At 36.2% G+C, this 27,466-nt stretch overlaps 1 protein-coding gene across 9 annotated transcripts in view; it reads left to right on the top strand.

The window, feature by feature from the left end:
- The window catches only part of RGS7 (regulator of G protein signaling 7), a 517,170-nt gene extending 489,958 nt beyond the window's left edge, over window positions 1–27,212 (top strand). For 6 of the 9 annotated variants that reach the window (XM_053909369.1, XM_053909372.1, XM_053909368.1 and 3 more), the window contains 5 exons: window positions 3,536–3,722; window positions 7,018–7,107; window positions 8,491–8,544; window positions 9,315–9,396; window positions 26,529–27,212. In XM_053909369.1, the coding sequence (XP_053765344.1) occupies window positions 3,536–3,722; window positions 7,018–7,107; window positions 8,491–8,544; window positions 9,315–9,389 (406 nt within the window). In that variant the 3' untranslated portion in view covers window positions 9,390–9,396; window positions 26,529–27,212. The remainder of the gene's footprint in view (window positions 1–3,535; window positions 3,723–7,017; window positions 7,108–8,490; window positions 8,545–9,314; window positions 9,397–26,528) is intronic. The other 3 variants (XM_053909370.1, XM_053909371.1, XM_053909373.1) reach the window with 3 other exon arrangements.
- Window positions 27,213–27,466: the final 254 nt, after the last annotated feature.

The following is a 27,466-nucleotide window of genomic DNA, read 5'->3' as shown; positions in this document are numbered from 1 at the left end:
GAGAGAGCGTGTGTGTGTGTGTGTGTGTGTGTGTGTGTGTGTGTGTGTGTGTGTTTGAGTGGGGGAGGGGCAGGGAGAGGGAGAGACACAGAATCCGAAGCAGGCTCCAAGACTCTGGGCTGTTAGCACACAGCCCGACGCAGGACTTGAACTCAGGAACTGAGAGATCATGACCTTAGCTAAAGTTGGACACTCAACCGACTGAGCCACCCAGGCACCCCTGCCATGCTAGTTTTCCATCTAAGTCATTTCACTTAAGAAATATGACATATTTAATATATTTTATAATTATATCCATACTGTTATAAGTATGCCATGGTATATTTAGTGTTCACTCTTTCTGATTATCAAACATCTAATCACCACAACAAAAATGAAATTTAAACATTTGTGCCCCATTTTCCGATAAGCAAAATATGTCTGAGGTAGGCTAAGCATCTTGTCCGAGTCAGGCTAGTAATTGGAATCCTGGGCTTTCTAAAAGCCAATAGAGGCTATACTCCACTGCTCCCCAAATCTGAACCCACTGTTTCTGGTATCACACACTGAGGAAGAAAGAATAGTCCAGTTGTCCAGGAGGGCTAATTGAGCTTAAAGTAGTCTCAGTTTGTCTTATCAAGCAGCTGCCTGTAAGCACCTGCTCTTTACAGAAGCATGACACTCCTATGTTCTTCCAGAATTAAGACAGGGAAAATAAAGTCAAGAAATAATGTTTATTGATAACTTATTCCTCAAATATAACCTCTGCTGTCCATTAGTGTGTTTTTACTCATTCCCTTTTCAGGTAAAACATGCAGCATAGCGGAAGTACTAAGGAAATGTAGTAATATGAGTTTTATTGTGGAGTGTCTAAAAATGTGTCAGGCACTCAGAAGTGCCTCTTACATAATTTGTCTTGTCATCTAATGGAAACCTAGTGAGACAGACATTATTATCCCATTTTACTGATTAAGAACTCAAGACTCAAAGACATTAAGACACTTACTTCCTCATATTCCAGCTGCCATATATTAAGGATGATGGGATTTTACCAGTGCGCTTTCCATTCTACTGAGTTATTACAGCATCTACAGTAAGGCCGAGAATAAGAAAGGTGATGATGTGGGGCACCTGGGTGTCTCAGTTGGTTAAGGGTCCAACTTTGGCTCAGGTCATGATCTCGTAGTTCATGAGTTCAAGCCCCACATCACGCTCTGTGCTGACAGCTTAGAGCCTGGAGCCTGCTTGGATTCTGTCTCCCTCTCTTTCTTCCCCTTTCCCACTCATTCTCTGTCTATCTCCAAAACAAATAGACATTAAAAAAAAAAAAAAGAAAGAAAGAAAGGCGATGATGCTCTTAGGGACAGTTATGAGCACATCAACTGCTGCAAATTATCCAGGGGCAAACCCCAGCTATGACACTCATAGTGGGCAACCTTAAATAAGTGACTTAATCTTCATATCCTCAGTTTCCTTTTCTCAAAAATGGGGGAAATAATAGCACATACTCTAGTGCTGTAGAGATTGAATTAGTAAATATGACTAAACCACTTAGAATAGAGCCTGCACTTACTTATTACTGTAAGTGTTCTTATTAATTTTTCTGTGTTTTCAAGTTTATTAAGATGTCACTGCATCTGTATCAGCTTTCCCTTACCAGCCCAGCGCTTTGCCCAGCAGAAGGCTTTTTCCTGCTTTGCACTCCCACACTATGTGGTTTGCCCTGTTGATAGCTGCTCCCGGGGTCCTAATGTTAGGCAGTTGTTTGAATGGTGTACCTTTTTCTCTAGTGCTTCTTTGAGGACAGAAAAATTCTTTCAATTAAGGTGTTGAAAGCATGCTGGAATGGACTTGAATGAGCATTCATTACAACATTTATGCTCCCTCAGATGGCAATTAGATTGCACAGTGTCCAAATCTCTTATTTTTGGAGGAAATAGTCTTGAGCCTTCCCTTCTGAAGACAATAATGGTAGTTTCATGTGTAAGGCGTTGTCCAAAATTGGAGTATCTACTGTTATATATATCTATAGGAAAATAATCTCTAGAAACTGGAAACTCACTAGGTGGAATAATATTTGATTTTCTAACTCTAACTCAACTGCTTTATTACTTATTTCTGACCTTTCATTAATGCCCGAGTTAAAACTTATGCCCAAACATTAATGCCCAAGTTAATAATTATGAAGGTTCTGTTTGTATGAAGGTTCTGTTTCTAAAGGTCATATTGTACCTCTCTTAAGACTCTGTAGCCTGTAGTGAACTTTGTCTTTCGTCATTTTCCCATTTCATGACTACATATGCCATTAGGGTGATAATGGTCTATGTTGAGGATAACATAGACCTAGTATGTTCCGTTTTCAAGTATTTTTTTTTCATTTTAACAATTATAGTGATATATATAATATATATGTCATATATATTCATTTTTTTAAGTTTATTTACTTATTTTGAGAGAGGCAGAGGCAGGCCACGAGCATGGGAGGGGTAGAGAGAGAGAGAAAGAGAGAGAATCCCAAGTAGGCTCCATGCTGTCAGTACAGAGATTAACATGGGGCTTGAACTCACGAAACCATGAGATCATGACCTGAGCTGAAACCAAGAGCCAGATGCTTAACCAACTGAGCCACCCAGGCACCCACCATCTTCATCTTTTCAACATTATTTCCAGTCCTAACCAAAATGATATAACATAGAGCAAAATTTAAAGAAATGAAACCTATTAATACAATGTGACCCTTTATTATTAGACATTGCTATTTGCTCTTAGCCAAAACATGTTCTGGTGGGTTTTTTTCCTTACAGCATATATATTCTATACAGAAGCATATAAAATGTATTTACATATTTAGAAGAAAGTCAGTATTTGTTTTGTTTGTTTGTTTTCCAGAGCTTCTGAATTGCTTTGATGCCTCTGCAAATGTAAACCTTTCAAACAGTGGCACGTGAAAGCTTGTTGCTTCTGTCATTCCATAACTCTCTGAATTAAACAGCCTAAAATTAGTTACTTGCCCTGATTTCTCCAGCTAGGGCCTTTTCTGATCTTGTGTCCAGGCCTCTTTTAATTCCAGTAAAGCTTCGCTGTGATTCCCTTGCCACGTAGAGCAGAAAATCCTCTCCATACTAACTCTCATTGCTCACATGGACAACAGATCCAAAGAATATAGTACAATGCACTGCTTTATCCCCCAAGCAGATGCTCTGTGTCATTCACTCTAATTCCCTACAATCTCCTCTTCCTTTCTAATAAATGGTTCTTTAGTGGTGCTATTTTGCTGTAGTAAAAATTAAAGTTGTGAAGAATCAGGGCTCTGGGAGATCTGCTTTCAATAGCAAACACTTAAAAGAGATTGTTTTCAATATTTCCTTTTGAAAACATTTATACTTTTGAATACAACTAATGAAAAAAAATTCAGTAAAGGCCATATATTGGACACCCTGAGAAAAAAAGGAGTTTATTGTTAGGCATTATTGTGACTTGTGTGATCAGTCAATATTATAAGAATTTGCAAATTATGAGGCATCACAGTAAATGCTTGGTGTCACATTTTCCATAGATTCTGGCTAGCAGTGGAAGACCTGAAGAAAAGGCCTATTAGAGAAGTCCCTTCCCGAGTTCAGGAAATATGGCAAGAATTTCTGGCTCCTGGAGCTCCCAGTGCCATTAACTTGGATTCTAAGAGCTATGATAAAACCACACAGAATGTGAAGGAACCTGGACGATACACATTCGAAGATGCTCAGGTTGGTATATGGGTGGGCCTCACACTATGTCACAAATGTGTTCCTGGAAAATTGACGTTTGAGGTATTTCTGCTTTATTTTCATTGTAATTGGCAGCTAGACTTAATATTTTCAATTTAGGTAACTGTATGTAAAATAATTCCAATTGATTTGGAAGAAAAGAGAGACACATTAAAATGAACAGTTTCTGAAGCTTGGGAATGTTTTATAAGTTTGAATGTTTTTATGTGAAAATTTCTTAAAGGGGAATATTTGAAATATTTGAACACTTTTACTTCATTTTTCTACTTCATCTCCCAATATGCGAGAAAACACTTATCTAATGTTGACCTCAGCTCAGTAACACATAGTTGAAATCTTTAAGGTATCTTCCAATGTGGAGATTCTAAGATGCTGACGTTCCTAAATTATTCATCATTATGAATAGTCAGGGCTAAGCTAGAGTAGGTTACAGTTATGTCACACTCAAGCCAGTTTTGTCTCTTATGATACAATGAAATAATAGAATTAGGCATATATGAATTTCCCAAGTTAAGTTTTTAATCTGTGAAAAGGGAAAAAAGGAAATTAATATTAAGATATTAATATCCTAAGACAAATATTTAGATTTTTTTTCCTCAAACTGGGCACAATTGCCTCCTTAGACACAGTCTCAATTTTTCCTTCTCTAAAAAAATATTGTGCTCAAGAAGAAAACTAAACTTTTGGGTATTATTTTCCTAATGATATGCTGTAATTGGCTTTTTTAAAAAAATTTTAATGTTTATTTATTTTTGAGAGAGAGAGAGAGAGAGAGAGAGAGACAGAGCAAGAGCGGGGGAGGGGCAGTGTGAGGGAGACACAGAATCGGAAGCAGGCTACAGGCTCCGAGCTGTCAGCACAAAGCCTGACCCGGGGCTTGAACTCATGAACTGTAAGATCATGACCTGAGTCAAAGTCAGACACTCAACCAACTGAGCCACCCAGGCGCCCCTGTAAATTAAATTGGCTTTTAAATTGGAACATGCATACATCTTAATTTCTTAAACCTCTTCAAAAGAAGAATATTAGTTCTAGAAAGTATCTTGTTTTTCAAATAACAATATTACTAAAATAAAATCTAGAAGATTTTAAAATCTAAAAGACCTTATTTTCACTCCCGGTGGAAAGTACATTTCTCCTGGCTTTGGTCTAAAGAAACGAGCCATCGTATAGAAAACTAACACAGGGGCGCCTGGGTGGCTCAGTCGGTTAAGCGGCCGACTTCGGCTCAGGTCATGATCCCCCGGTCCGTGAGTTTGAGCCCTGTGTCGGGCTCTGTGCTGACAGCTCAGAGCCTGGAGCCTGTTTCAGATTCTGTGTCTCCCTCTCTCTCTGCCCCTCCCCTGTTCACGCTCTGTCTCTCTCTGTCTTAAAAATAAATAAACGTTAAAAAAAAAATTTAAAAAAAAAAAAAGAAAACTAACACAGGTGGAGATAGCTAAGCAGACACCCATCTTTGCTTTCCCATGGGCTTCTATGTGGAAATAATTATAGACACATGCAAGAGAGCAGGATGAAAATTATAGTCCTGTTGCTTACTTCTCTGTGGATTTATCTTTCTTTCAGTTCAAGAGAAAATTTCAAGCATTTTTCTAGAGCCAACAATATGTAAAATGTTTGAAATGATCTCCCTGAAGTCCTAAAAAGAACATTTCTTTGTTATCTGTGGCATTAAAAATATTCTTGCTTAATAGGTCTTCAGTAAAATGAAAAGGCATAATTTTCTATAGAAAACATTACCACCTGACCCTGGGCTTCTTTTTCAGTTAAGCTCAGATATTTAACTCCAGTTTTTGATGGGTTTTTTAACCCCATCCTCAAAAATATAGTAATGAAAATTCCTGCCATTTTTTTGAGAAAAGAAACAGTGTAATGGTTAGGAAAGCAGACTCTAGAGCCAAATTGCCTGGGTTCTAGTCAAAGCTCTATGACCTTCTTCATATTTAAAATGGGTATAATAATGGTTCCCATCCTCACTGAAGTTTTGTGAGGATTAAATTAACTAATACAGGCAATCACTAGAAGTGTGCCTGGTATATATGCAAGTATATCTGAGCACTTACTATGCATACTCCCCTTCTTTGCTAAATATATACCATTCCTTTAAGCCTCACAACAACCCTATTGTACAGAGTGGAAAACTAAGGCTCAGAGAGATGGGATAATTGACCTAAATTTACATGTTTGTAAGTGGCAGGTCTCGAGCAAGATAAGATCTGAAACCTTCAATGCTTGACTCCAAAACAAGACCTCTCTCCACTTTTCCAACAACAAATTCTGATAGGGTCTTGAATGTACCGTGCTTTTGGAGGTGAGCCTTGGGCTAGATATTGAGTGAGAATAACTCCAAATCATAGCCGAGAGGATTTTCTGCTCTACGTGGTAATAGTGTGTTTGAGACTGGGGAAACTGAGTCATTTCCTAAAATATATTTTTTTTCTGCAAACAAAGAGATTGGGACATCCAGGATACTCTCTACATCTAACTGATTTTTCACTAGACTAGAAAGAGGAAGGAGCATTTATGCTCCATTGAACTTCAATAGGCCAGAGCAGAATCTCCCTAGATGGGGCTAACAACTGAATGGGATGAATATATTTTTTTCCTTGACTTCTTTGTCTATCAATATTCATCATCGTAATAGAACATTGTGGACTGATTATAGGTTTAAATTATTAAATATTTACCTAATCTGTCACTGAAGGAGGTTTTTTTTAATGCATACAAATTAGGAGATTTAGCAATTAAATATCACAAAATATTTCTTGGATTTGTGCTCTGGCCCAAAGTGGATGTGGATGACAATTTTTTAATATAATTTGTACCGAAGAGATGATTCATCTGGGCAGTCTGCATCCTCCAAGTAGATAGCTAGTGTGATTACTGAGTCTTGACTTCATATCATTCACTTTTGGCCTGGAGTAATTTTAAGAGATAGTAGATTTATTTATATTCTCAAATGACCTATATAAATCAACAACTTGATTTGAAATAACTTCATGACCTTCCATTAACTGAATTCCATGTTTTTCAAGGACTGGATATGATTTGCCTCCTCTGTAGCTCTCAACCCAGTTTAAATATTGATCATGAATAAAATTATAAATCTGAAGATTCATATGTTCTGTAAACACAAAGTATTCTCATCAACATTATCATTATTAATTTTAGCTGTTTCCAGATTTGTTTTGAACCATACCCTGTATTCTTGACAAAGGATTTGATTTTCCCTGAGAAATAATAAAGAAGCGCTTCAACCATTATTTCTTTTTAGGAGCACATTTACAAATTGATGAAAAGTGATTCATACCCACGTTTTATAAGATCCAGTGCCTATCAAGAGCTTCTACAGGCAAAGAAAAAGGTATTGGTTCTTTGTGACCTTTTTCGATCTGGTTCTCAGTTATAATTGTATGGAGTAGTTCCTTCTACTGAGGCCAGGGTATTGGACAAATGGTAAGTGAACACACTCCAAGACCTTCCCCAAACCTTTGTGTTTTATAAGGTCCATCTAAGATGTTTTTGTTTTTGTTTGTTGATTGCTTATTTTCTTTTTTGTTTTGTTTATTTCTGCAGATGTTCATGCTTTACAACATTTTTTAGAACCTGTTTTCATGTTTCATGTTAGTCTCTTGTATGTCCAGTTTATGGATATAAAAATATAAAAAATTAAAATTAATGAAAAGGAAAGAATAACATCATTAGGTGAAAAACTTGAAGAGGGTTTTCTTTGTCCAGGAAGCTTGAGTGTAAGGTTTTGGCCACATACCCCATAACCAAATATAGACTTATTATTTTCAATGATAGTTGCCAAAATGTAGTTATGTTCGATTCAAAATATTTTAATTTGGCATTTGTCCTGGATTACTTAGTATCCTGATGGTGAACTTTACACACCTAACAAGGTAGCCAAACACATTTTGGAAGAGGTGCAATAGACCTCATTATTCAATTAATGTTTATAATCAATGTAATCATTAAGGCAGGGTATGGAAAATCTGAATATAAAAATTGAACATCATTCATTATTTTTTAATGTTAAAATAGTCCATAGCGTCCTGAAACTTTTGAGATGAAATTATAATTTTGTGTAATTCATGACTGTCATTTAGGCTAATAGGATTTTTTAAAGTCCATTGCCTTTGCCAATAAATACTCTGTACTTGCCCTGTTCAATACAGCAGCCACTAGCCACATGGGGTTGTTTAAATTTAAATTTAAATTAATTAAGAGTACATAAATTCTAGCCAGATTTCATGTACTCAATGGCCCCAGCTTCTGAAATATTGGACAACATAGAATGACATTTCCATCCTTTCAGCAAATTCTATTGGACAGCAATGCTTGACAGAATTGACATAATCAACAGAAATCTAGTCCTAACAGAAAAGTATGAAGAAATTCTGAAGATATTCCACTGATTTTCAAATATGTAGGCTTTGCAAATGTCAGCGTAAAACCTTCATGAATCTACTTCATTTTAGTGTCATTTGATTTTGCTTGAAATCATACCATTTTGTTTGCACAGGAAGAGTTTTGGTGTTAAAAATAGAAGTTCTAATAAAAACAGAGCCTATGTCCTGTGTCTAGCGTCCTTCCTTGGCAGCTTTCCTACCTTCCCTGTGACTTAGAACATGGATTTGGCATTGCCTCCTTTCATCATCCTGTCTCTTTATGCTGTTTTCCTTGCTTTCTTTTTATTTATGTTCCCTATTTCCCTTTGCCACACCCACCCCATTCATGTAAGTCGGAACACTCAATGGATCGCAGAACATCTTTTGAGAAATTTGCACAGAATGTGGTAAGTTTTCTTTTTTTTTTTTTCTTTTTTTTTTTGAGGAATTACAAATCATTAAGTCTAATTGGGAAATTTTCCCAATTTCTAGCCCCATCACTCACCTTTCATCCGTTGATGTAACAAAAGTATTGTCTTTATTCGAACTCAGAACTTCTGCTTCCTGCTTATCTTTCTGACCCAGCTCTTTCTAGAGTAAAGATGTCATCCGTAAGAAACCATTTGTGTCAAACTAAGGTTTGGAAAGAAGTGTATATTATGACATATAAAATGAAGAAAGTATTTCTTATGTATTTTTATTTTCATTCCATGTATCCCTTTCTCTCTTAAAGATAGTGCATGCATTTCTACATGCTCTTTCTCTTAGCCCTTCCTAAGGCTTTTTAAAAGTTAAAGAACAATGAGGGTTCTGTGCTTTCTACTTCTGCAGAGAGAAAATGGCCTAATGAGCAGTTTAAAGCCAAAGACTTGGTACGAATGGTGGTTGGTGACAAGATATGCCCACCAAAGACCCACCAGCGTGCCTCTCTTATGCTTTATTTTTTGGGAAGGTGTTGAAAACTGTTGCATAAATCATCCAAGAAACCAGTAGTTTTCCTACCACTGTTTTCTTAGTATCTTGCCATGTGTTTTGGTGATATTTTGGTGATATATTTGTATGTGGGATTCCTTTTTTTTTTTTTTTTTTTTTTTTTTTTGTATTGTGCCAGTGCCTTTGCAACTTTCTGACGTTGTGTAAGCTCAAACTAAAGCCTTCAACACATTTATTTTTATAGGGCAGAAACATCCCTATTTTCCCATGCCATAAAAACTGTACACCAACACTGAGGGCCAGCACTAACCTGTTATGAAAAAGAGGTAGAAAAATCTTGGTTTATACTCAAGTTTGTCTGCATTGTCTGTTGAGTTGTGTGGTTAGCTCCATGCTGCTGTGTGTGTGTGTGTGTTGTGGCTTTTGCTGTGATGGCCAGTTAAGTGGAGTTATGTGTGTTGAAATGTAAGCAAATTGGATTCAACAAAGACGCTGTTTTTGTTTTTAGTTTCCTTCAAATATCTTTGTGGTGGGGAATGTTAATCAGTTCTATTTATGAATTGCCAGTTGTGACTAGGAACAGAGTATTTGAAAGACTTTAAAAAGCTGTATATACTTTGAACAGTCAATGTGATTGCAAAAATTAAAGGGCTGGAAAATGAAGAACTCTAGGAATTAATCACTCTATAAACTTCAAAAAATTTTGGCTGGTTCTGTTGGAATCTCTGACCTTTAAAATAAAATTTTCCTAACCATGCCTCATAAGTCATCATGGGAAGATAAAGACAATATTTTAAAAAAAGCCTCAAGATTTTGCTGGAGAAAGTAGCTGTAGGCTGTTGCACAGTGCTCTGTGCAACATTTAATAATTCTTCCAAATTCATCCTTTGCTAACATGATGCTGAAATAATATTGTTCTAAAGATTGGAATGGAATTTTCTTTGATATGATTAAAAGTTATAACACAACATATGGAAGATGGAAAAGGGAAGCAAAATAGTTGTCTTTCCTCCAACACCATCCCCAATTCTGACCTACTTCTCCAACTTTTAAAATAGTACCACATTGTCACACACTGCAAACTTAAGAAAAGATCAATAGGAAATAAGGGGAAGGCAAGCCTAATCATCTACGCCTTCAGTCAAAATTCATACAAGAGATGTCAGTTATATTCCACACATTGTGCTGTGTCTCAGGAGCGTGTATAAGGTAGATACCTTAATTGCTAAGGAATCTCATGGTATAAACAAGATGTTGTGACGCACAGGAGAAAGATAAACTTTTCTGCTTGGTGTTGGGGTGGGGAGGGAGCACCCACAGGTAATGTGAGAATTCCCAGAAGAAATTACATTTAAGTGGATTTCACTAGGACAAGAAGGACATCCATCCTTTTAAGGAGAAGGGGAGAAAAGGCTGGAATTACTGAAGAAAAAGAGGTTGAGTCACATTCACACATATATACACACAACACACTAATACATTACAGATAATCTTCAGACACAATTGTTTGGGGTTATTTTTTCCATCCAGGAAAACAAAAAGTAATATTTTTCATTGGATATTTTGTTTCAGTAGTACTCTAAAGAAATGGAATAAGGAAATTAGAAAGGCTCTCTGATTTCCTCAGTAGATTACAAACAATTGTATCTATTTTATTACTCGTGAGAAGAAAGTTTCTATCCTGGCAATTATTTATATACAAAAATTAAAATTAATATACTATACAATATTAAACCTTAGGATGGTTAGTTTCTATTTGAAGTTCCCTTTAACTCTTTCTATCCTCATTTCTTTTTTTTCCCCTTGGTTCTGTGTTGCTCCGTGTTTGTGATTACTTTTAGGGTCAGCAGGTGTGTTAGGAATCCAATGTACCTACATAATAAATTTAATAGGATATCTTTACAGGATCAATACAATAATTCTAACACAGGATGAAAAATGATTTTATTATTAATCAGGTAGACATAATGAAGGCAATATGGAGTTTAAATAAACATTTTAAAGGAGTCCTGTGTGCAGATTAGTCTGGCAAATACAGGGAGGCTACAGGATAGACAGTATTCAAGAAAGAAACAGAAGAGGGAAAATATAGGTAAACAAGTATGTAGACTATGAAAGGGCCTGGGCAAAGTGAGATAGTAATGACTCCTATTCTTGCCATGTACCAGTCTCTGCACTAGGCACTTTATGTTATATAATTTAATATAATCTAACCCTGCAAGTTAGGTATTATTATACTCATTATGTTACCCATTTTATAAGTGAGAAAACTGAAGGGTCGAAGGAGGTACAAAATTTGCCCAGAATCACATAGTTATTAGGACCTGGCACTGACCCCACATTTATTTTGTTCCCAAATTCTTTCTTTCTCCATTGATCACCTTGCTCCTTCATATACTTCCAACTGATAGAAGATCAGCCACCTGCCACTCCTCTCGAGTCTGAGTCCATTTCCAATTAGTATCTGTTTGTAGAAGTTTATTTACATGTTCTAACACAGTTACTCATAACCTGGCTTATAGAAATGGCATCACTGTTTTGTTTCACACAAGAATCAAAAACGTTTTGCTTGACAGTTCTTCCCAATACCATTAAAACTTCTGTTGGTTGCCAAGACTAATAAACTCTTGCCAGCACCTTACAGAATAAACAGTTAACAGTTGCACAGCATTTTACAATGTTCCAAAGACACTCATTCTTTCTTGCTTGTTTTGTTGTCACTGTTGTTGACATATATGACAATCTGAGGAGGTGGTCGGGCAGGTGTCACCACCCTTTCATAGATGAGCAAATTAAGGAATAGCGAGGATAGATCACTTCACCAGTATCAATCAGTTGTTGAGAATTAAAGCCAAGACTGGAAGCAAAGTTTCCTGACTTTAAATTCACTCCTCTATAGATTACTTATTTTCTTTTCATTTTGCCCAACACTGGAGGGTTAAGAATTAAATTTGTGTAATACCTTCACCTTGCCCTTGTTGTCTCAAGGCATCTCATTTCCTGTGATTTACTTTTTTATTACTTTGTTTTCCTTGCCATCAGATAAGACCTTAAGGGTAAGGTCTTTCAAGGTTTGCTATGTTCTCTCATGCCTTTAAATGTTATTCTTACTACGTAGGCGTCATTCCCTTTGACAGAGTTCATGTGCTGTGCTAATTCTAACAGCTGTTTTCTTCCTCCATCACCATCACCAAATCTGACACCATTTCTCCAACCACTAAAGTCTCATGGCATCTGTCTGCCACACAAATCACAAGGAGAATGGATAGGAAATAAGGGGGGAGGGGTGGGAAACTGGGTAAGAGGATTGATCGTCCACACCTTCAACCACAACTCATATATCGAGTTCTGACTGTACTGCTTACCTCCTCTCCTTAGTTTGTGTGAAGGGGAAATTAAATCAGCCTGGCTCTGGGCTATAAAAGGAGAAATGAGAAATAGAGAATGTTCATGTTGAGCTTCCAGGAACTTGCCTAATCTAACCTCTTTTGGGGAGAAAGTTTACTCTATCTCAATGAAGCCCAGTATCTGCAGAGCCTTTAAAAGAATTGGCAGAAGAGGCTCCTGAGTGGCTTAGTTGGTTAAGTGTCCAACTTCAGCTCAGGTCATGATCTCGCGGTTTGTGAGTTCGAGCCCCGCATCAGGCTCTGTGCTGACAGCTCAGAGCCTGGAGCCTGCTTCAGATTCTGTGTCTCCCTCGCTCTCTATCTGCTCCTCTCTCTCTCTCTCTCTCTCTCTCTCTCTCTCTCTCTCAAAGCTAATAAATAAAAATTAAGAAAAATTAAAAAAAAAGAATTGACAGAAAGGATATCATGACCATCTTGGCTGTCCCAACCCTGTGGCCCCAGTACTTATGCTAGTGCATTAGGCTTGGAAGGCATGCTCTGGAGATGGTCATAAATTACCAGAAGTTGTGAAAACTCTGTGAGAGAATTTTAACAAAAGCATTGAGTTGACTCTGAAATCAGTTAATCTTTTGGGATCAAATCTTTATGTAACACTATAATTGATTGGTATGCATACTAATAAGAACAAATGTAAATAAAATCCTGTAATTTCCTTGGAGTGTTAACAAGTGAGAAAGAATACTTAGTTCTTTTAGAATGTTCTTTTTGTTTACATCTAATTAAATTTTTTACCTGAGCTCATTATGGAGATGCTGGTTAACACACCTCATGTAAATTTAATATATGCAACAAATGAGGTAAAAGAGCCCAGACCTGAAAGCTTGACATGTTAATATTTACATTTGAAACCTAATCCATGCTTTCATGCCATATGAATTTTTAGAAACTGCTGAACCCCTGCTTCTTTACCTATAATCTCTCTAGCCAGGAGTAGCTTTAGTTAGCACTTTGCACAAACATATATAAATGAATATAAGTATTCTTTATATAAATACATAAATAAATGGGGTTATACATTGCATATGCTTTTGAAACATGCTTTATTTGCTTAAAATGCATCACAAATATCTTCCAGGTCTTTTCATATTCTTCTACATAATTTTACTTATTGTCTACACAAATTTCCTCTGAATAGATATACTTGAAATTTATTTTCCAGTCTTCTATTGATGGATATCTACATTGTTCCTTCTTTCTTTCTTCATATTGTAGATCAAAGTATGATAAATATCTGTCAAGTAAAATATTGTTTTTTTTTCTTATGGTCATAAAAATTTTAATTGCTTGGTTAAATGGAATGCAAAGTTATAAAAGATGTTTACTTATTTATTTTTCCTCCTCTCTTATCTTTATATTTTCCCTAACATGAGAGCACACACTAGATGAAAAAATAACTGGTTGAAGAAGGCAGGAATCATACTTTGTATTCTTAATTTCAAAACTACTGTGTTACACATTAATAAAAAATTGGTTACCATTTGGTCCTCAATCTATGAAGAATTGTAGTCACATTCTGGGAGTCTTTCGCTGTTTTTTTTAAGACACTGTCAGGCTCTAGGGATTGTTTCTAGTTAAATGATTTTTAACTTGGTTTTTCATCAAATGTGAAATCCAGCATAAAATCTTCTCCACATACGCTAATAACCGCCAAGATTATACATTGAGACCATTCAGTCAATTCAGTATAATCCTATGAATAATACAGATTCCGGGCTTGGGAAACACAGCCCCAGACTAGCTGTGGGGCAATGCCAGGAGTAGGGCAATGCAGTGTGAAATCTATTCGTGTGGACCTCCCAACTGCCCATTGGACTGGACATTGGTTCCATTTAGGATTAAGCCCTGGCACTTCTGGTCGAGTGCTCTAGATTTTCCTTTGGGCTTACAGGTACCTTAAGTGTAGATAAACTTTGTTAGAAAGGATCCTGTATAAACTTGTCACTTGTTCAGATTTGTTCACTATGAGTAATTCCAATAGAGAAAAATGACCTGGTAATCTAAGATCCACTCATACACTACATTTTTATCATTGTTTTTATATACTGTTTTACTAGTCTGGATTATTCATTCACTTGGTATACATTAAGTTTTGACTATCCTATAGCCTGTCTTTGCTTTCATTTCCCTTGATACCAATTTCTACCACAATGTAGTAAAGACAAACCTTAGAGTATTCAGAATGGTCCTTCTCCAGATTGTGTTTTTACTAATGAAGTTGCATTACAGCAAAGGCTTCAAGGACTTAGTGAGACCCTTGATTTACATAAGCATCCCTCATAATGAAGCAGATTCTGCTTCAGATAAACATCCATCACGATATACCATAGATTAGGGAAGGTTTTTATTTATTTTATCTGTACACCTGTGAATGCATACTAATGCATACTAATCTGAAGGAGAACTTTGTGCATATTCTTTTCTGGTTGAGATTCTTTGCTTGAGATTACAGGTATATTCATAGAGATCTCTATGTTAGAAAATTCCTAGAGCATCTTAGGTAAATATAATTTATAAACTGGTTGTTGGGGTTTCCCACCATAGATATTACCAGTAAATACCTAAAATCTATCTGCTAAAAGATGAAACATTTTCTCCTCTTTCTTCTCTTCTGGACCTGAAACTCATTTATCATTTTGTTGTTGGCATATATGGCTATCTATCTTGTTTTACTGAAACTGTTTGTGGTGATAACTTGCCTAAGAAAGCAATTTCAGGTTCCCTGCAGCATGTGGTAAATTGATTGGTGTGAAATGTAGCTGATTTCATTTGGACAGCATATCTTTATGTTCCCCTAGTAACATCATTAGTTCTTAAATTGCCACTCAAGTTTTATAAGCTGTGGATTGTATGGTGGTTTTGGTCAGGGAGCATCCAATGCAACCCTGGGGGTTCCCAAGGAATGTTTTTTTTTTTAATATGTATTTTTAATGTTTATCTTTGAGAGGGAGAGAGAGCATACGCATGGGAGGGGCATAGAAAGAGGGAGACACAGAACCTGAAGCAGTCTCCAGGCTCTGAGCTGTCAGCACAGAGCCCGATGAAGGGCTTGAACTCACAAACCATGAGATCGTGACCTAAGCTGAAGTTGGATGGTTAACAGACTAAGCTACCCAGGTGCCCCCTAAGGAATGGTTTGAGGCTGCTGAGTAGACAGTCCCCAGTGGGAAACTTCCCCATTCCTAGTACATATCCCAGAGGCAGAAGTTTAATAGCATTTCCCAAAGTACTGTTCTAATATACGGGAAGCCTTGGGTTAACACCAGTAGTTACAAGGTCCCAGTTTCCTGTTTAATTGGAAACCACCCTGGCGGCTCTGCATAACAAGTTTATAACCCAATAGTACTCATGTATCCAAGCACTATTGGATTCTTTTATCCAACAGCAACAGCAACAAAAACAGTAATTGACCACCTGCTGGGGGTCAGACACTTTGCTCCCTATCTTAGAGTACATAGATAATAAGAAATAGCTACAACTGTTAGGAAGCTTACAGTTTTATAACAACAGATATTAACAGAAGTAACTACTTTTGGGATGCCACTAATGTGTACCTAAGTTGGTTCATTCTTCTCAGGAAAGTTAACTGTTCAATGAACAGAACGAAATTCCTACTAGCTTCCCACTAGTTTACTTCATATAAATCATGCTTAAAGCAGCACAGAGTAGGCAGGGAGAAGAGTTAAGTAAGGCCTAAGCAAGAGACCTGCCTACTGGATAGTTGGGGGAGCTGGCCCTGAAGGGGAGAGAACAAAAGCAGAACTGGAAAAAGTGTCTGAGCACTTGATAAATGCAGCTGTGTCACAGGCAGGGACTGCCATGAAGTCTCCAGTTAGAGGAGCATAGTACAAAAGAAGGTCATCAAGGAGACACCTTGTATTCTGGACCCACACACTAAGCCATCGTCATCTCTGCTGAAGATGTGGGTGGAGGGCAAGTTAGGAGAACCTAGAGACAGGAGGACATGTTTGCAGGATTAGCAGCTACTATATTAATCCACACCTGAAGATAACAAGAACTGGGCCAGTAAAATAGAAAAAGTATAGGTGGGAGTGTAGAACTTTTAACACCAGTAAGTTTACATATAGGCTAAAACATTTTTGAACCAAGTTTGTTGGAAGAGTTGATAGAAAAATAAACTTCAAACTATCAATTAGGAATTGTAAAAGTTACATAAGAGGTAATTTTACATTATCACTTTGATTTTATTTGAAGATATGTAAAATTGAAAATTACTCAACTATATCTGAATCTTACATCAAGTCGCAGAATTTAGCTGAGTAACGCAAGAGAATATGGAATGTTCCAGTGTGCTTACGTACTCAGCCTTACAATGTTTGGCAAAGTAGTTGCAGATAATCAACTGAATCTCTGTATCAGTCTCAATTACCTCATTGAGTTAAATAGAATTTAAGAGAATTACATAGAGTTAAATACGAGTTCATCAATGGTCTAAAGGCAGCATGTTTACATATTCTTTTCAGAAATTTGTTTTATGTAGCTAGGAAAATAAAAATGGAGCTTAACTTGATAAAGATTGGTTTTGTTATGATGTCTAAATTTAATTTCCGCTAAAAGTAGATTCATATGTTAATTATTTCTAGATATGAGGTCTTACTAGGCAACCCTATATCATCACCAAGCCATCTATTTCTCATTTTTTCTTACCCATTCTAAAGCCACATGCACCATTGCTGTGTGCTCATCACCATTTTTATACTGATGACCAGCCATGCTGGTCAAAAAAAAAAAAAAAGATTTTTACTTTTCTATAACTTTTGCTAGGACTTCAAGGCAATACAACTAAAATAGGCAATTTAAAATTAAAAAATAGACATCTTTATATAAATTGCATACATGTTTATTGACCTAGATATGTTATGTCCAATCCTACAGTCACCCTGTTACATTTTCTTAGGCACCTCCAGATACCCTCCAGCAAGCCCAGACTGGGCAAAATCCCGTATCTCCTGCATTATGCGTCACATTTTGATGGCTGTTTTTTTTTTCGTTGTTGTTTTTAAGTGGCTAGGATCTACGAGTAATAAGAGCAAACATTGGACAACTCCAAATACAATGCTTATACCTATAATTTCAACCAGAAAAGACCATTATTAAGATAGACTTGTGGTATTGAAAATTTAAAACACCATTTCTAAACTCTACTGACTATTGTTTCTGGAAAAGAAAATTTCTGCTATTATTTTTATTTTTATTTTTATTTTTTTTGGTTTATGAAGTCATTTTGATTTACTTGCTTTGATATTAAAGATTTTTTCCCTTCTATTTCATCAGGAACAGAAAAACTACCCAGTAGACATGGCTGAATCACAAAAGGGGATAACAAACACCTATTATCAAGGGTATTCACTTGACACATGCTTATTAATATCTAAGAGGAACATATTTCTCATAAAACTAGTAAAAGATACTGGGAAGTCTTTAACTTTTCTAATTATAAAAGTTAAGTCCTCAAGGTACTTTGAGGAGATCCTGAATTTTTTAAGCCTCTGAATTGAAAAGGAATTTAGAGGCTTCAATTTCCCCAGGTTCAGTGGGCAGCACATTGCCTCAGTCTCTTCCGTGGGTGCAGTCACAAGTAGGCATCTAGCATTCCCTGGCTCGTAAGTTCCAGAGATGTGGTACTCTTGGAGGGCACAGGAAGTCCATGCCACATATTAGAAATTCATTTCTTATTTTCAGCGTAATCTACTTTTCTGTAGCTTCCATGCAATCTCCCTAGTTCTATCTCTGGAACTGGACAGAATAAAATAAACATTTATCTAGATCTTGACAGCTGTCAAATTTCTTGAAGGCATGATTACATAAACTCCTTTCAAGTGTTCTTTTTATTTTCTTTAGCTAAAATCTCAAATTTGCTGTTTTTCTGTGCAGTTCAACTACCCATATCCCATAATCTCAAAATCACTGGGGCTTGGAAAATACAGATTTCATTACCTCATACAAGATAAACTGAGTCAGAGGCCTTCTCTCTCTCTCTCTCTCTCTCTCTCTCTCTCCTTTTGCCCCTCTGCCCGCATTTACATTTTGTTACAAACATGTCAGAACAATAACATTTAAGAACTGTTATCTAGGTAGAAGCATTCCTACCTGACCTCTTCTTACCAGAGATCCATGGTTCTCATATTTGGCTGCAGCAGAAACACCTGATGAGACAGATTGCTAAATCTCGCCTCTCATAAGGTTTGATTAAGCAGTTTTCTGCTGAGATCCAAGAATTTTCATTTTTATTTTTTTTTAATTTTTTTTAAAATATTTTTATTTATTTTTGAAGGAGAGAGAGACCGAGTGTGAGCAGGGGAGGAGCAGAGAGAGAGGGAGACATAGAATTTGAAGCAGGCTCCAGGCTCCAAGCCATCATCCCAGAGCCGGACGCGGGGCTAGAACTCACGAACTGGGAGATCATGACCTGAGCCGAAGTCGGACACTTAGCCGACTGAGCCACCCAGGCACCCCAAGAATTTTCATTTTTAATTAAGTCTTAAGTGATACTGCTCCTATTGGCTTTGAGACCACGCTCTGAAAACCACTGCTCTAGACTAATGGACGCTCTCTCCCAACTGGTAGATGCCAAGGGCACAACAAATGTCACAGCTAAGAGGCAACCCTCCAGTTGTGCGCACAGAGTTCGGCAACTACCAGTTGAATTATGTGGTTAACAGTCAATTATGTTGTTGCCATGTTCATTTTATCATATCTGAATTGATACTAATTACATAACTAAATATATCAGCTTTTGAAATTTGAGTATGAAAAGGAAAGATGTTTCTATGAAAACTAAGCTGGATACTTAATGGGACTCAATATAGTAAAGATGCCTTAAATTGCTATTAAATTAAATCTGAGTAAGACTTGCATCATAAAAATGTACTTCTAATGTTTTCTCATGTAATAGTCTCATGTTCTTTCATCATCTTGTTTGCTTACCTCAAACATTTGCTCCAGTCAGCAGTCCTCCAAAATGGTAACTGAATACAGTACTAGAGACATAACCTAACCCCTATCCTATCCCCTAATTGGGGATATTGTCTTCCCAATAGGAAAAAAAAATAGAGGGTCACCTGAGTGGCTTAGTCAGTTAAACATCTGACTCTTGATTTCAGCTTAGGTCATGGTCTCACGGTTGGTGAGATCAAGCCCCACACTGGACTCCATGCTGACAGCACAGAACCTGATTGGGAGTCTTCATTGACCCTTCTGTATCTTGGCCACAGAGATACCACAAAAGACTGCTACATGACTTACTCCACAAACCTTTGTTAAAGCAACCAACCTCCTATCCTCAAGTCTGCTAAACCCTTTTTATTTATTATTATTATTTTTTAATGTTTATTTATTTATTTATTTTTAAATATATGAAACTTATTGTCAAATTGGTTTCCATACAATGTTTATTTATTTTTGAGAGACAGTGAGAGAGAGAGCGCACACACAAGCGGGGGAGGGGCTGAGACAGAAAGAGTCACAGAATCTGAAGCAGGATCCAGGCTGTCAGCACAGAGCCCAATGCAGGGCTCGAACTCACGGACCGCGAGATCATGACCCGAGCCGAAGTCGGCCGCCCAACCGACTGAGCCACCCAGGCGCCCCAGACTTGAACAGTTTTAAAAGAATACAAATAATCAATAAATATGACAAAACAGAAAGAAAATCTATCTTCATTAATAGTCAAGTAAAATTTTAAAAACAACAAAATAACCTTTTCCTCCAAATAGGTTATTTTTTTAAATGATAATATCTAGTGGGGTTGCCTGGGTGGCTCAGTCAGTTAAGGGACCAACTTCTGCTCAGGTGATGATCTCATGGTCCTTGAGTTGAAGCCCCACGTCAGGCTCTGTGCTGACAACTCAGAGCCTGGAGCCTGCTTTGGATTCTGTGTTTCCCTCTCTTCACCCCTCCCCTGATCATGCTCTGTCTCTCTCTCTCAAAAATAAATAAACATAAAAAAATTTTTTTAAATTCTAAAATGATAATATCTAGTGTTAGAAAGGGAGTAAGTAAACCAGTGTTTTCATACACAGTTAATAGGAATACAAATTGCTAAACACTTTTTTTGAACAGAACTTTACAGAATATGTCAAAAGTTTTAAAATTATTTCACTTTCAATCAGTAATTCAACTTCTAATAATTTAATTCTGAGAAAACCCAGATGTTCACACATATACAAGAATATTCATTGTACCATATAACTGCCAATCAAAAACACAACCTTAATGTACAACAATTGTGAATTTCTTACATACATTAAGGTATATCTACCTAATGGAATATTATACAACTATTGAAAATTATATTTCAGAACAGTGGCTTTCATCTTTTTTTGTATTGTCACCCACATTTGACATAATAATTAATATGTGTTTGTGTGTGTGTATATTGTATTACTGTATAATCTGCTTGTGTGTGTTTATATGTGTAGAACTAAAATAATATTTCAGAAACAGTACATCCCCTTATGATGTGTGATGCACTTTGATACATGCTGATATTAAATTTTTTTCTTAATGTTGGTAGCATCTGTCTAAATTGATTTCCTTTTTCACTAATGCAATGAATTTGAAATTATTTTACAAAAAAAAACATATGTAACATGAGTAATATGTATGTTACTCATAATAAGCCAATGCTATGCACAAAATGGCTTGTAAATTTCAGTTTTTTGTAAAAACACAAAATTAAAAAAATTCATACAACATAGAAGGATATATTAGTATGTAAATAACTGAATTTAAGTAATGTTTATTTCTTATTTATATTTTTCTATGTTTCCCTCATTTTTCAAATGGATATATACCACGTTTATTTTAGGAAAATATTTTAAACTAAGAAAATGAAAGTATTTGGTGTTACTTGTTCTTTCTCAATATGCACAGGAAGCTAGTAATCTACACTTAAATGTAAATGTGTTCACAAACCCTCTCTTTTTAGTATAATGATAGAATTTTTTCCAGTGCTCAATATCACATATACCATCCCCCAAACTAGCTACCGAGTCCTTCTTTTCCTTCCTTCCTTCTTTTCTTCCTTCCTCTCAACAATTTGATTACATCTTTAACTTTTTTAAAGTTAAATTTTTAACTTTCTAGGAACTGACACTCCCCATAGTTTTGCTAAAATTATTCACATGTTCAGTAAACTCACCTGCAAGTTTACCCAGGAGAATTGGTTTCATTTTAAGCAGGGAAGAGCTTTCCAAACACGTAGTCTAGCTTCAATTCCTTCTTAACACCTTTTCGATTAATTTCCTTGATAGGAGCACCCAGGGCAAAATAAGAGTTAAAAAGACCCAGATTCTGTCATTTAATTAGTCAATATTTAGGGTATGACTAGAGTGTTTCCCATTTTTCACTCTACTGTGCCTCTCCTCCCCCAAGTCAAAATTTACTTAGCCCAAGACATTTGAATCTCATTTCCCTGGTTTCAGGAAGTTTAGTCTTAAAATATGACTTCAGCCAAGGACCTCAACTCATGCAAAGAATCAAGTATGTATTTGAGGACTTCTATAATGTTAATGTTGTTTAACAGCTATTGATTTTTTCACCAAACCAATCGACTTAATGAATTATACAAAACGGCTTGTAAATACACTAGCTCTGATTCTATGGGCAAGAAAGCCAAGAGAGGGAATCAGCAGAGCAGTTTAGGGGGCCAGTTAGAAGAGTCTAGCAAAGACATTGATAAGGTTGTCTTTGAAGAGTGGATAAGATCTGAACAGGTAGATGCAAGGATAGTGGCCCAAGCTGATAGAGATAAAATGAACCATATTGTGGAGTGATGATAGGCAGTTTGAAAGGCCAGGGTAGCCATGTTATGAAGTATTTGGGAATTCAGGCAAAGACATTTGTACTTCTAAGTGAAACAAGGGCATTTTTCAACATGAGAGTAAAAAACCAAACAGCATCCTTGAGTTCAGTGTTTCTAATTGCACACCCCATCTCTGGCCCAGCAGTATCACATCATCACCAAGCAGTCAGCTCCTTATCACATAGGGGTGGGGCTGGCCTCTGTGAGACAACTGGGTCACATACACCAACAGGCACTCAATGGGAAGACTTGCATTTTCTTGTTCTCAATCCCTCAATATGACCTCTGGAGCCTACAAGACATTCTAGAATGTACTCCAGGGTCTAGAGCAACACTTAGGAGACAGTAGGATGCAATGACAGGAAACATACAAGTTGGAATGGTAAGGGAATGCGTGAGTTAAGAGGTTAACTATTTTTTTAATCCAAAAGATGCTAATAATCCCCTACTTTTCTCTTTAAGCTCTTTCATGGCTGTCTTCTAAACATCTATCCCTTCATTTCTCCTTGGTCTGTTGAGTGTCCTATCGACTGAGAAAGACTGCTGTGTGTTTTTACAACAGTAATAAAACAAGTGGCTTAGTCACCCAAGCATATGTAGCTTCTCTGCACTCCCTTTATGGATTAGTGTCTGCAGGAAAGGAGTATGGAGAGTTACCTCCATCTCCATAGTGTCTCAGGCTCTCAGAGTAGAATTAAGAGCCTGGCTTTCGTATTCATGTCTACTGATTCACAGTTCCTTATTGTCAACTTTGTGTTACTACTTTGAGACCAAGAAAGATTTTTAAAATCATGTAAAATTCTTAAATATTGTTAGTTACTTTAGAAGAGCTAAGAACAAACACATAGGTTGCTTGTTTTGTTTTGGGGTGTGGGGCATATTTTCCTAACTATAACAAAATCTCTATGCAGCATTTAAGATAAGGAGGGATTGATTTGATGGAGGTGAGGTTTTACTGTGAGACACCAGAAAACTTTCCTTGTTTATATGAATTTTTGTGACAACTATATTGTTTGTAGATTAGGTAGATACAGTATTCACCTAGATGCCAGCAAAATCTGAGGTGTATTTTGTCCTGAAACTGATTATGTGCTTCTTTTTTTTTTCCCCACTAACTAAATATTACAAAATCTCATAGGATTTTGAATTTTTGTTTTGTTTTGTTCTGAGTTTCTGTCTTTGTCTTTCCTGTGGATTGCTGTTTCCAATGTAATCCTTATTCTTTAGAATCTTATCAGAAAGGGATAAGTGACACAACACATATGTAGTCATTTGGTTTAAAATAAATGTTATTCATACAGAATTCAATTGTAAGCAATTTGGTAAAAATTGCAATTGTTTAGGGTTTTTTAGCCCTCAGTTCCCAGTATTAAGATTTTAGAACTTAGTTATAAAAATTTCTCAGATTCTTCAACTTGAAAAAATTATGAAAAGATAATTGGCAAGGGCTGATTCCATACAGCCTCCAAGGAACTGCACTGGAAAGGATTTTTACAAAACAGCAGATGCATAAATACATCCTTTCTTACCTACAAGAAAGGATCAGTGTTATTTTTAATTTAAGTTTTCCAATAGAATGATTAACTATATTTCCTTCTGCACTAGAATAGTGCCTATCTTTTTTTTTTTTTCCAGTGTGTGAACAAGGCAGGATTTGAACAGGGTTTACCAACAGATTCAAATCAGATCTTCAAATCTGCATGACTCCTTGCATACCCATGTTGTTTACTTTGACCCCAGAGTGGGGAATTTAATTTTTTTTTTTTAATGTTGTACCCAGATTTGCCTTTTAGTTGTCTCAGTGCACAAAATGAATATCCTTATTACATTAAGTTCATATCAAACAAAGTGTTTCATCATGTGATTGTTTCCCATTTCTGTTCATCTGTTTTGCTATTATCACAAACTTCCAGATTGACTGTAGGCCTGTACTTTTCTATGGGGCTCCATGAATGAGTGTTTTGTAATGATCTCCTAGGACAATAGCCTCTCAAGCTAATGTCGTACCTCACTCCCTTTTTAGTGAAGCCCATACCATCCCAAGTACTAAGAGCTTCAAAGATGTTTCAAAAATCTGGAGAAAGAGAGCCATGTTAATATTTATTAGATTTTTTCAAAGATAACCGTAGTTTTCATAGTCCAAATAAAAAATGATTCTATGAGTTCCAAATGAATTTCTTTCAGTGTTACTATTTCATTCTTCTTCCCAGTAGCTTTTAACAAATCGCACTAATCAGTAGTTTGAAAAGTAACAATTTTACATTAGCATCTTTCCCCTCCTCTACTGCCGTGCAAGCATTCAGTCTTATGCCTCAATAAATATGACATTTTCTTCATCCCACAAATGACATTAGAGATAGTAAGCAGTTTTTAAAAATATATTGTTCAGCCTCAGAATATATATATATATTCTGAATATATATATATTGAATATATATATATTCAAACTCATGTACACACTTATAGTAACAGCACAAGAATTGAATATAGTAGTAAATGTAGGAAATAGTTGTGGTCTTCAAGTATAGAAGGGTAGCTTTGAGATTCCAAAATTATTTGATCAATTTGCCCGGGTTTGGAAAAGCAGTAAAACTTTAGATTCCAATTCATTAGCAACTCTATGCCCTTCTTAGAGTCAGAATAGTGACTTTGGTCTCCGTGTCCTAATTAGAAAACCTATAACAATAAAAACAATGACAGCAATAATATAGTGAGGTAATAGCCAACATGAACTTAGTACATAGAATATTCCAAGACTAGTTTTAGGCAATTTAACTTCATTATTCTTCAGAAGAAAGCTTTTAAGTAGGTACTGTGATTATCCCCATTTTATGGATAAGAAAACAAGCACAGAAGTGGAGACAAAAAGAGCAAACATTTTGTTTATAAGGCCAATATATAATGTAAAGTAGGGTGTCTTGTTAACAAACTTTTTCTTTTATTTTTTTTTCCTCCAATAAAGTGACTAAGGCATAGCCAATGGGAAATTATCTTCTACTATTAGTTGCTGAAAGCTAAGTTTTGATCCTTTTTCCCCGATTAAAAGGAAACGGTGCTTGGTTTTCATTGCTGCTGTTCATGTCATCCTCAAGACCCTTGTCAGTTACTGTGAAGCGTGTAAAGAAAGCTTGATTTTGAAATCATTGATCATATCTTAAACATATTGCTTTTTTTCTCCGAAATATGGCCATGAGTGATGATTTGTCTCCCAACAGCAGACCACTTTTTATCAAAATCTGATCCATATTAGTAGTAAATCAAGACTATTATTATGAGTAATTTATTACTAAAATATTATATTTCTCAAAAAATCTTTTGTCTTTCCATTATTATTTTATCCTCTGAGAAATATAAATTTTCTTCAATAAGTGGACCATCTTATTTTCATTACTAGTACATATAAAATGAAACATGAAACAGAAACTATCAGTTGACAATCTGTTACTTTGATCAGAAATTTAAATTTTTTTATCTCTCTAGAGTACTAGTATCAACAGGGACAGTGTTGGCTTTCAAGATTTCAAAAAAAATGAATATGTACTCTAGGCATTAACACATATGTGGAATCAGAATATATGGGATTTTTCTGAGGTTGGGGTTGGAGGAAATTGGGTGGAAAAGGATAAGAAGATGTCTATGGTTTGAAGTCAGAAGCAAATAGACTTTTATCTGTAGATGTATAATTGGCACTTTTTTCTCCATTATAACATAGGATGGGGGACAGACTCAATGTGAGTTTCTACCACCTTCAAAAAAATGAATTTTATTTAATTAAGTCGTACACTCTGCATATCTAGATATTTATAAACATGACACTAATTCCAGCAATTGAACAAGAATGCATTCACATTGCTATCTTTCAGAGCAGTTTACTAAGGTTTGTTGTAACATGTTTAGAACCAGTTGCAAATCTAGGTGTTGCATCATTGCTAAGCCTTGATGAAACGTTTATGAACATGTTTTATTATTTGCTAATCTGTGCTGTGAACCCATCAGTCTGTTTGCAGTGGGGAGGAAGTGGGTAGAGGGGTGGGAGGGTAGAAGAGGGGTGGATCATTTTGTTTGATGTGTTGGTGGAGGGAGGAAGGAAGTTGAACTAAGGTGTATCTAAAGGGTTCCATTTTGACCCTTGCACTAAAATCAACTGCAGTAAATAAATGTTACTCCTAATCGGGTTTTCAGTGATCATACTCTTTTTTTCCCCCTTGTTTTATATTTTTTTTCTCAGGGGAAATCTCTCACGTCAAAGAGGTTAACAAGCCTCGTTCAGTCCTACTAAAAGGATCATCTTGTAGCATGGAAGCAGACTGGAGTCATTGCATATACTTTGTAGCTCTTTGTTGTTACCTGGAGCAGAGGACATTAGGCCAAGATGTTGCATGAGCAAAGGACCTGAATTGTTCTCTCTTTGTGTACATTCAGGCATTGCCATTCCAAGGGATTCTACCGTCTCAATGCCTCCACTGCAAAATGTTGTCTGCTTACTTTCTCCTTGTACTAAGCTGGATCTGTGTCGTTTCCTTTTTAACAAGTTCAAGTGGAGTAAACCTTTTTTTTTTCTTTCTCTTAAAGCTTCTGCTAGACACACAGTTCACTGAAAATTCACTCAAAAACTGGAAGAATTGTAAAAGAAAAAAAGCATATATCAATAAGTATACATATGGCTTCACGTTTATTAACCAATAAGTTAGCACAGAAAGTTTCATTTCACCAATGTGTTCACAGTCAGAAACAAGCTTTGTCTTTGTCTGTTGTCTATACATTCTCAGTTAATGTTTCTTGCATTTATTTTTATACCATATTTAAATAAGAAACACCTTTTACTCCAAATGTATTAAAGTTGATCCCTTCTCTGTAAATTTGTGTATGTTTATATTGTTGTTTTATCTTTCATTAAAAGATGCAGAATCTCCTTGTTTTTGTAATTTTGACTTCCACACGCTGATAAAGAAAATGCTGAAAAACATCCATAAATGTAGACTTGCAATTTAAGCTATCACCCTGCAAGTTTATTTTAGGGCTTTAAGGCAACCCTGGATGGTACAGGAGTCAGGAGCTGACTGAAAGTGTTTCATCTGGGGGCTAGGCCAGGACTGGGTAGATTCTTTTTCTCTCCTGCAGGAGCAACACAAACTGGCCTTTCACATTTTCAGAGCAATTTACCAG

This window comes from Panthera pardus, unplaced genomic scaffold (genome assembly GCF_024362965.1).
Source record: "Panthera pardus isolate Hobbes unplaced genomic scaffold, ASM2436296v1 HiC_scaffold_21, whole genome shotgun sequence".
In the NCBI taxonomy this organism is placed as follows: Eukaryota; Metazoa; Chordata; class Mammalia; order Carnivora; family Felidae; genus Panthera; species Panthera pardus.
The sequence above is the reverse complement of the archived record's forward strand: the minus strand, read 5'-3'. Positions and strand labels throughout refer to the sequence as shown.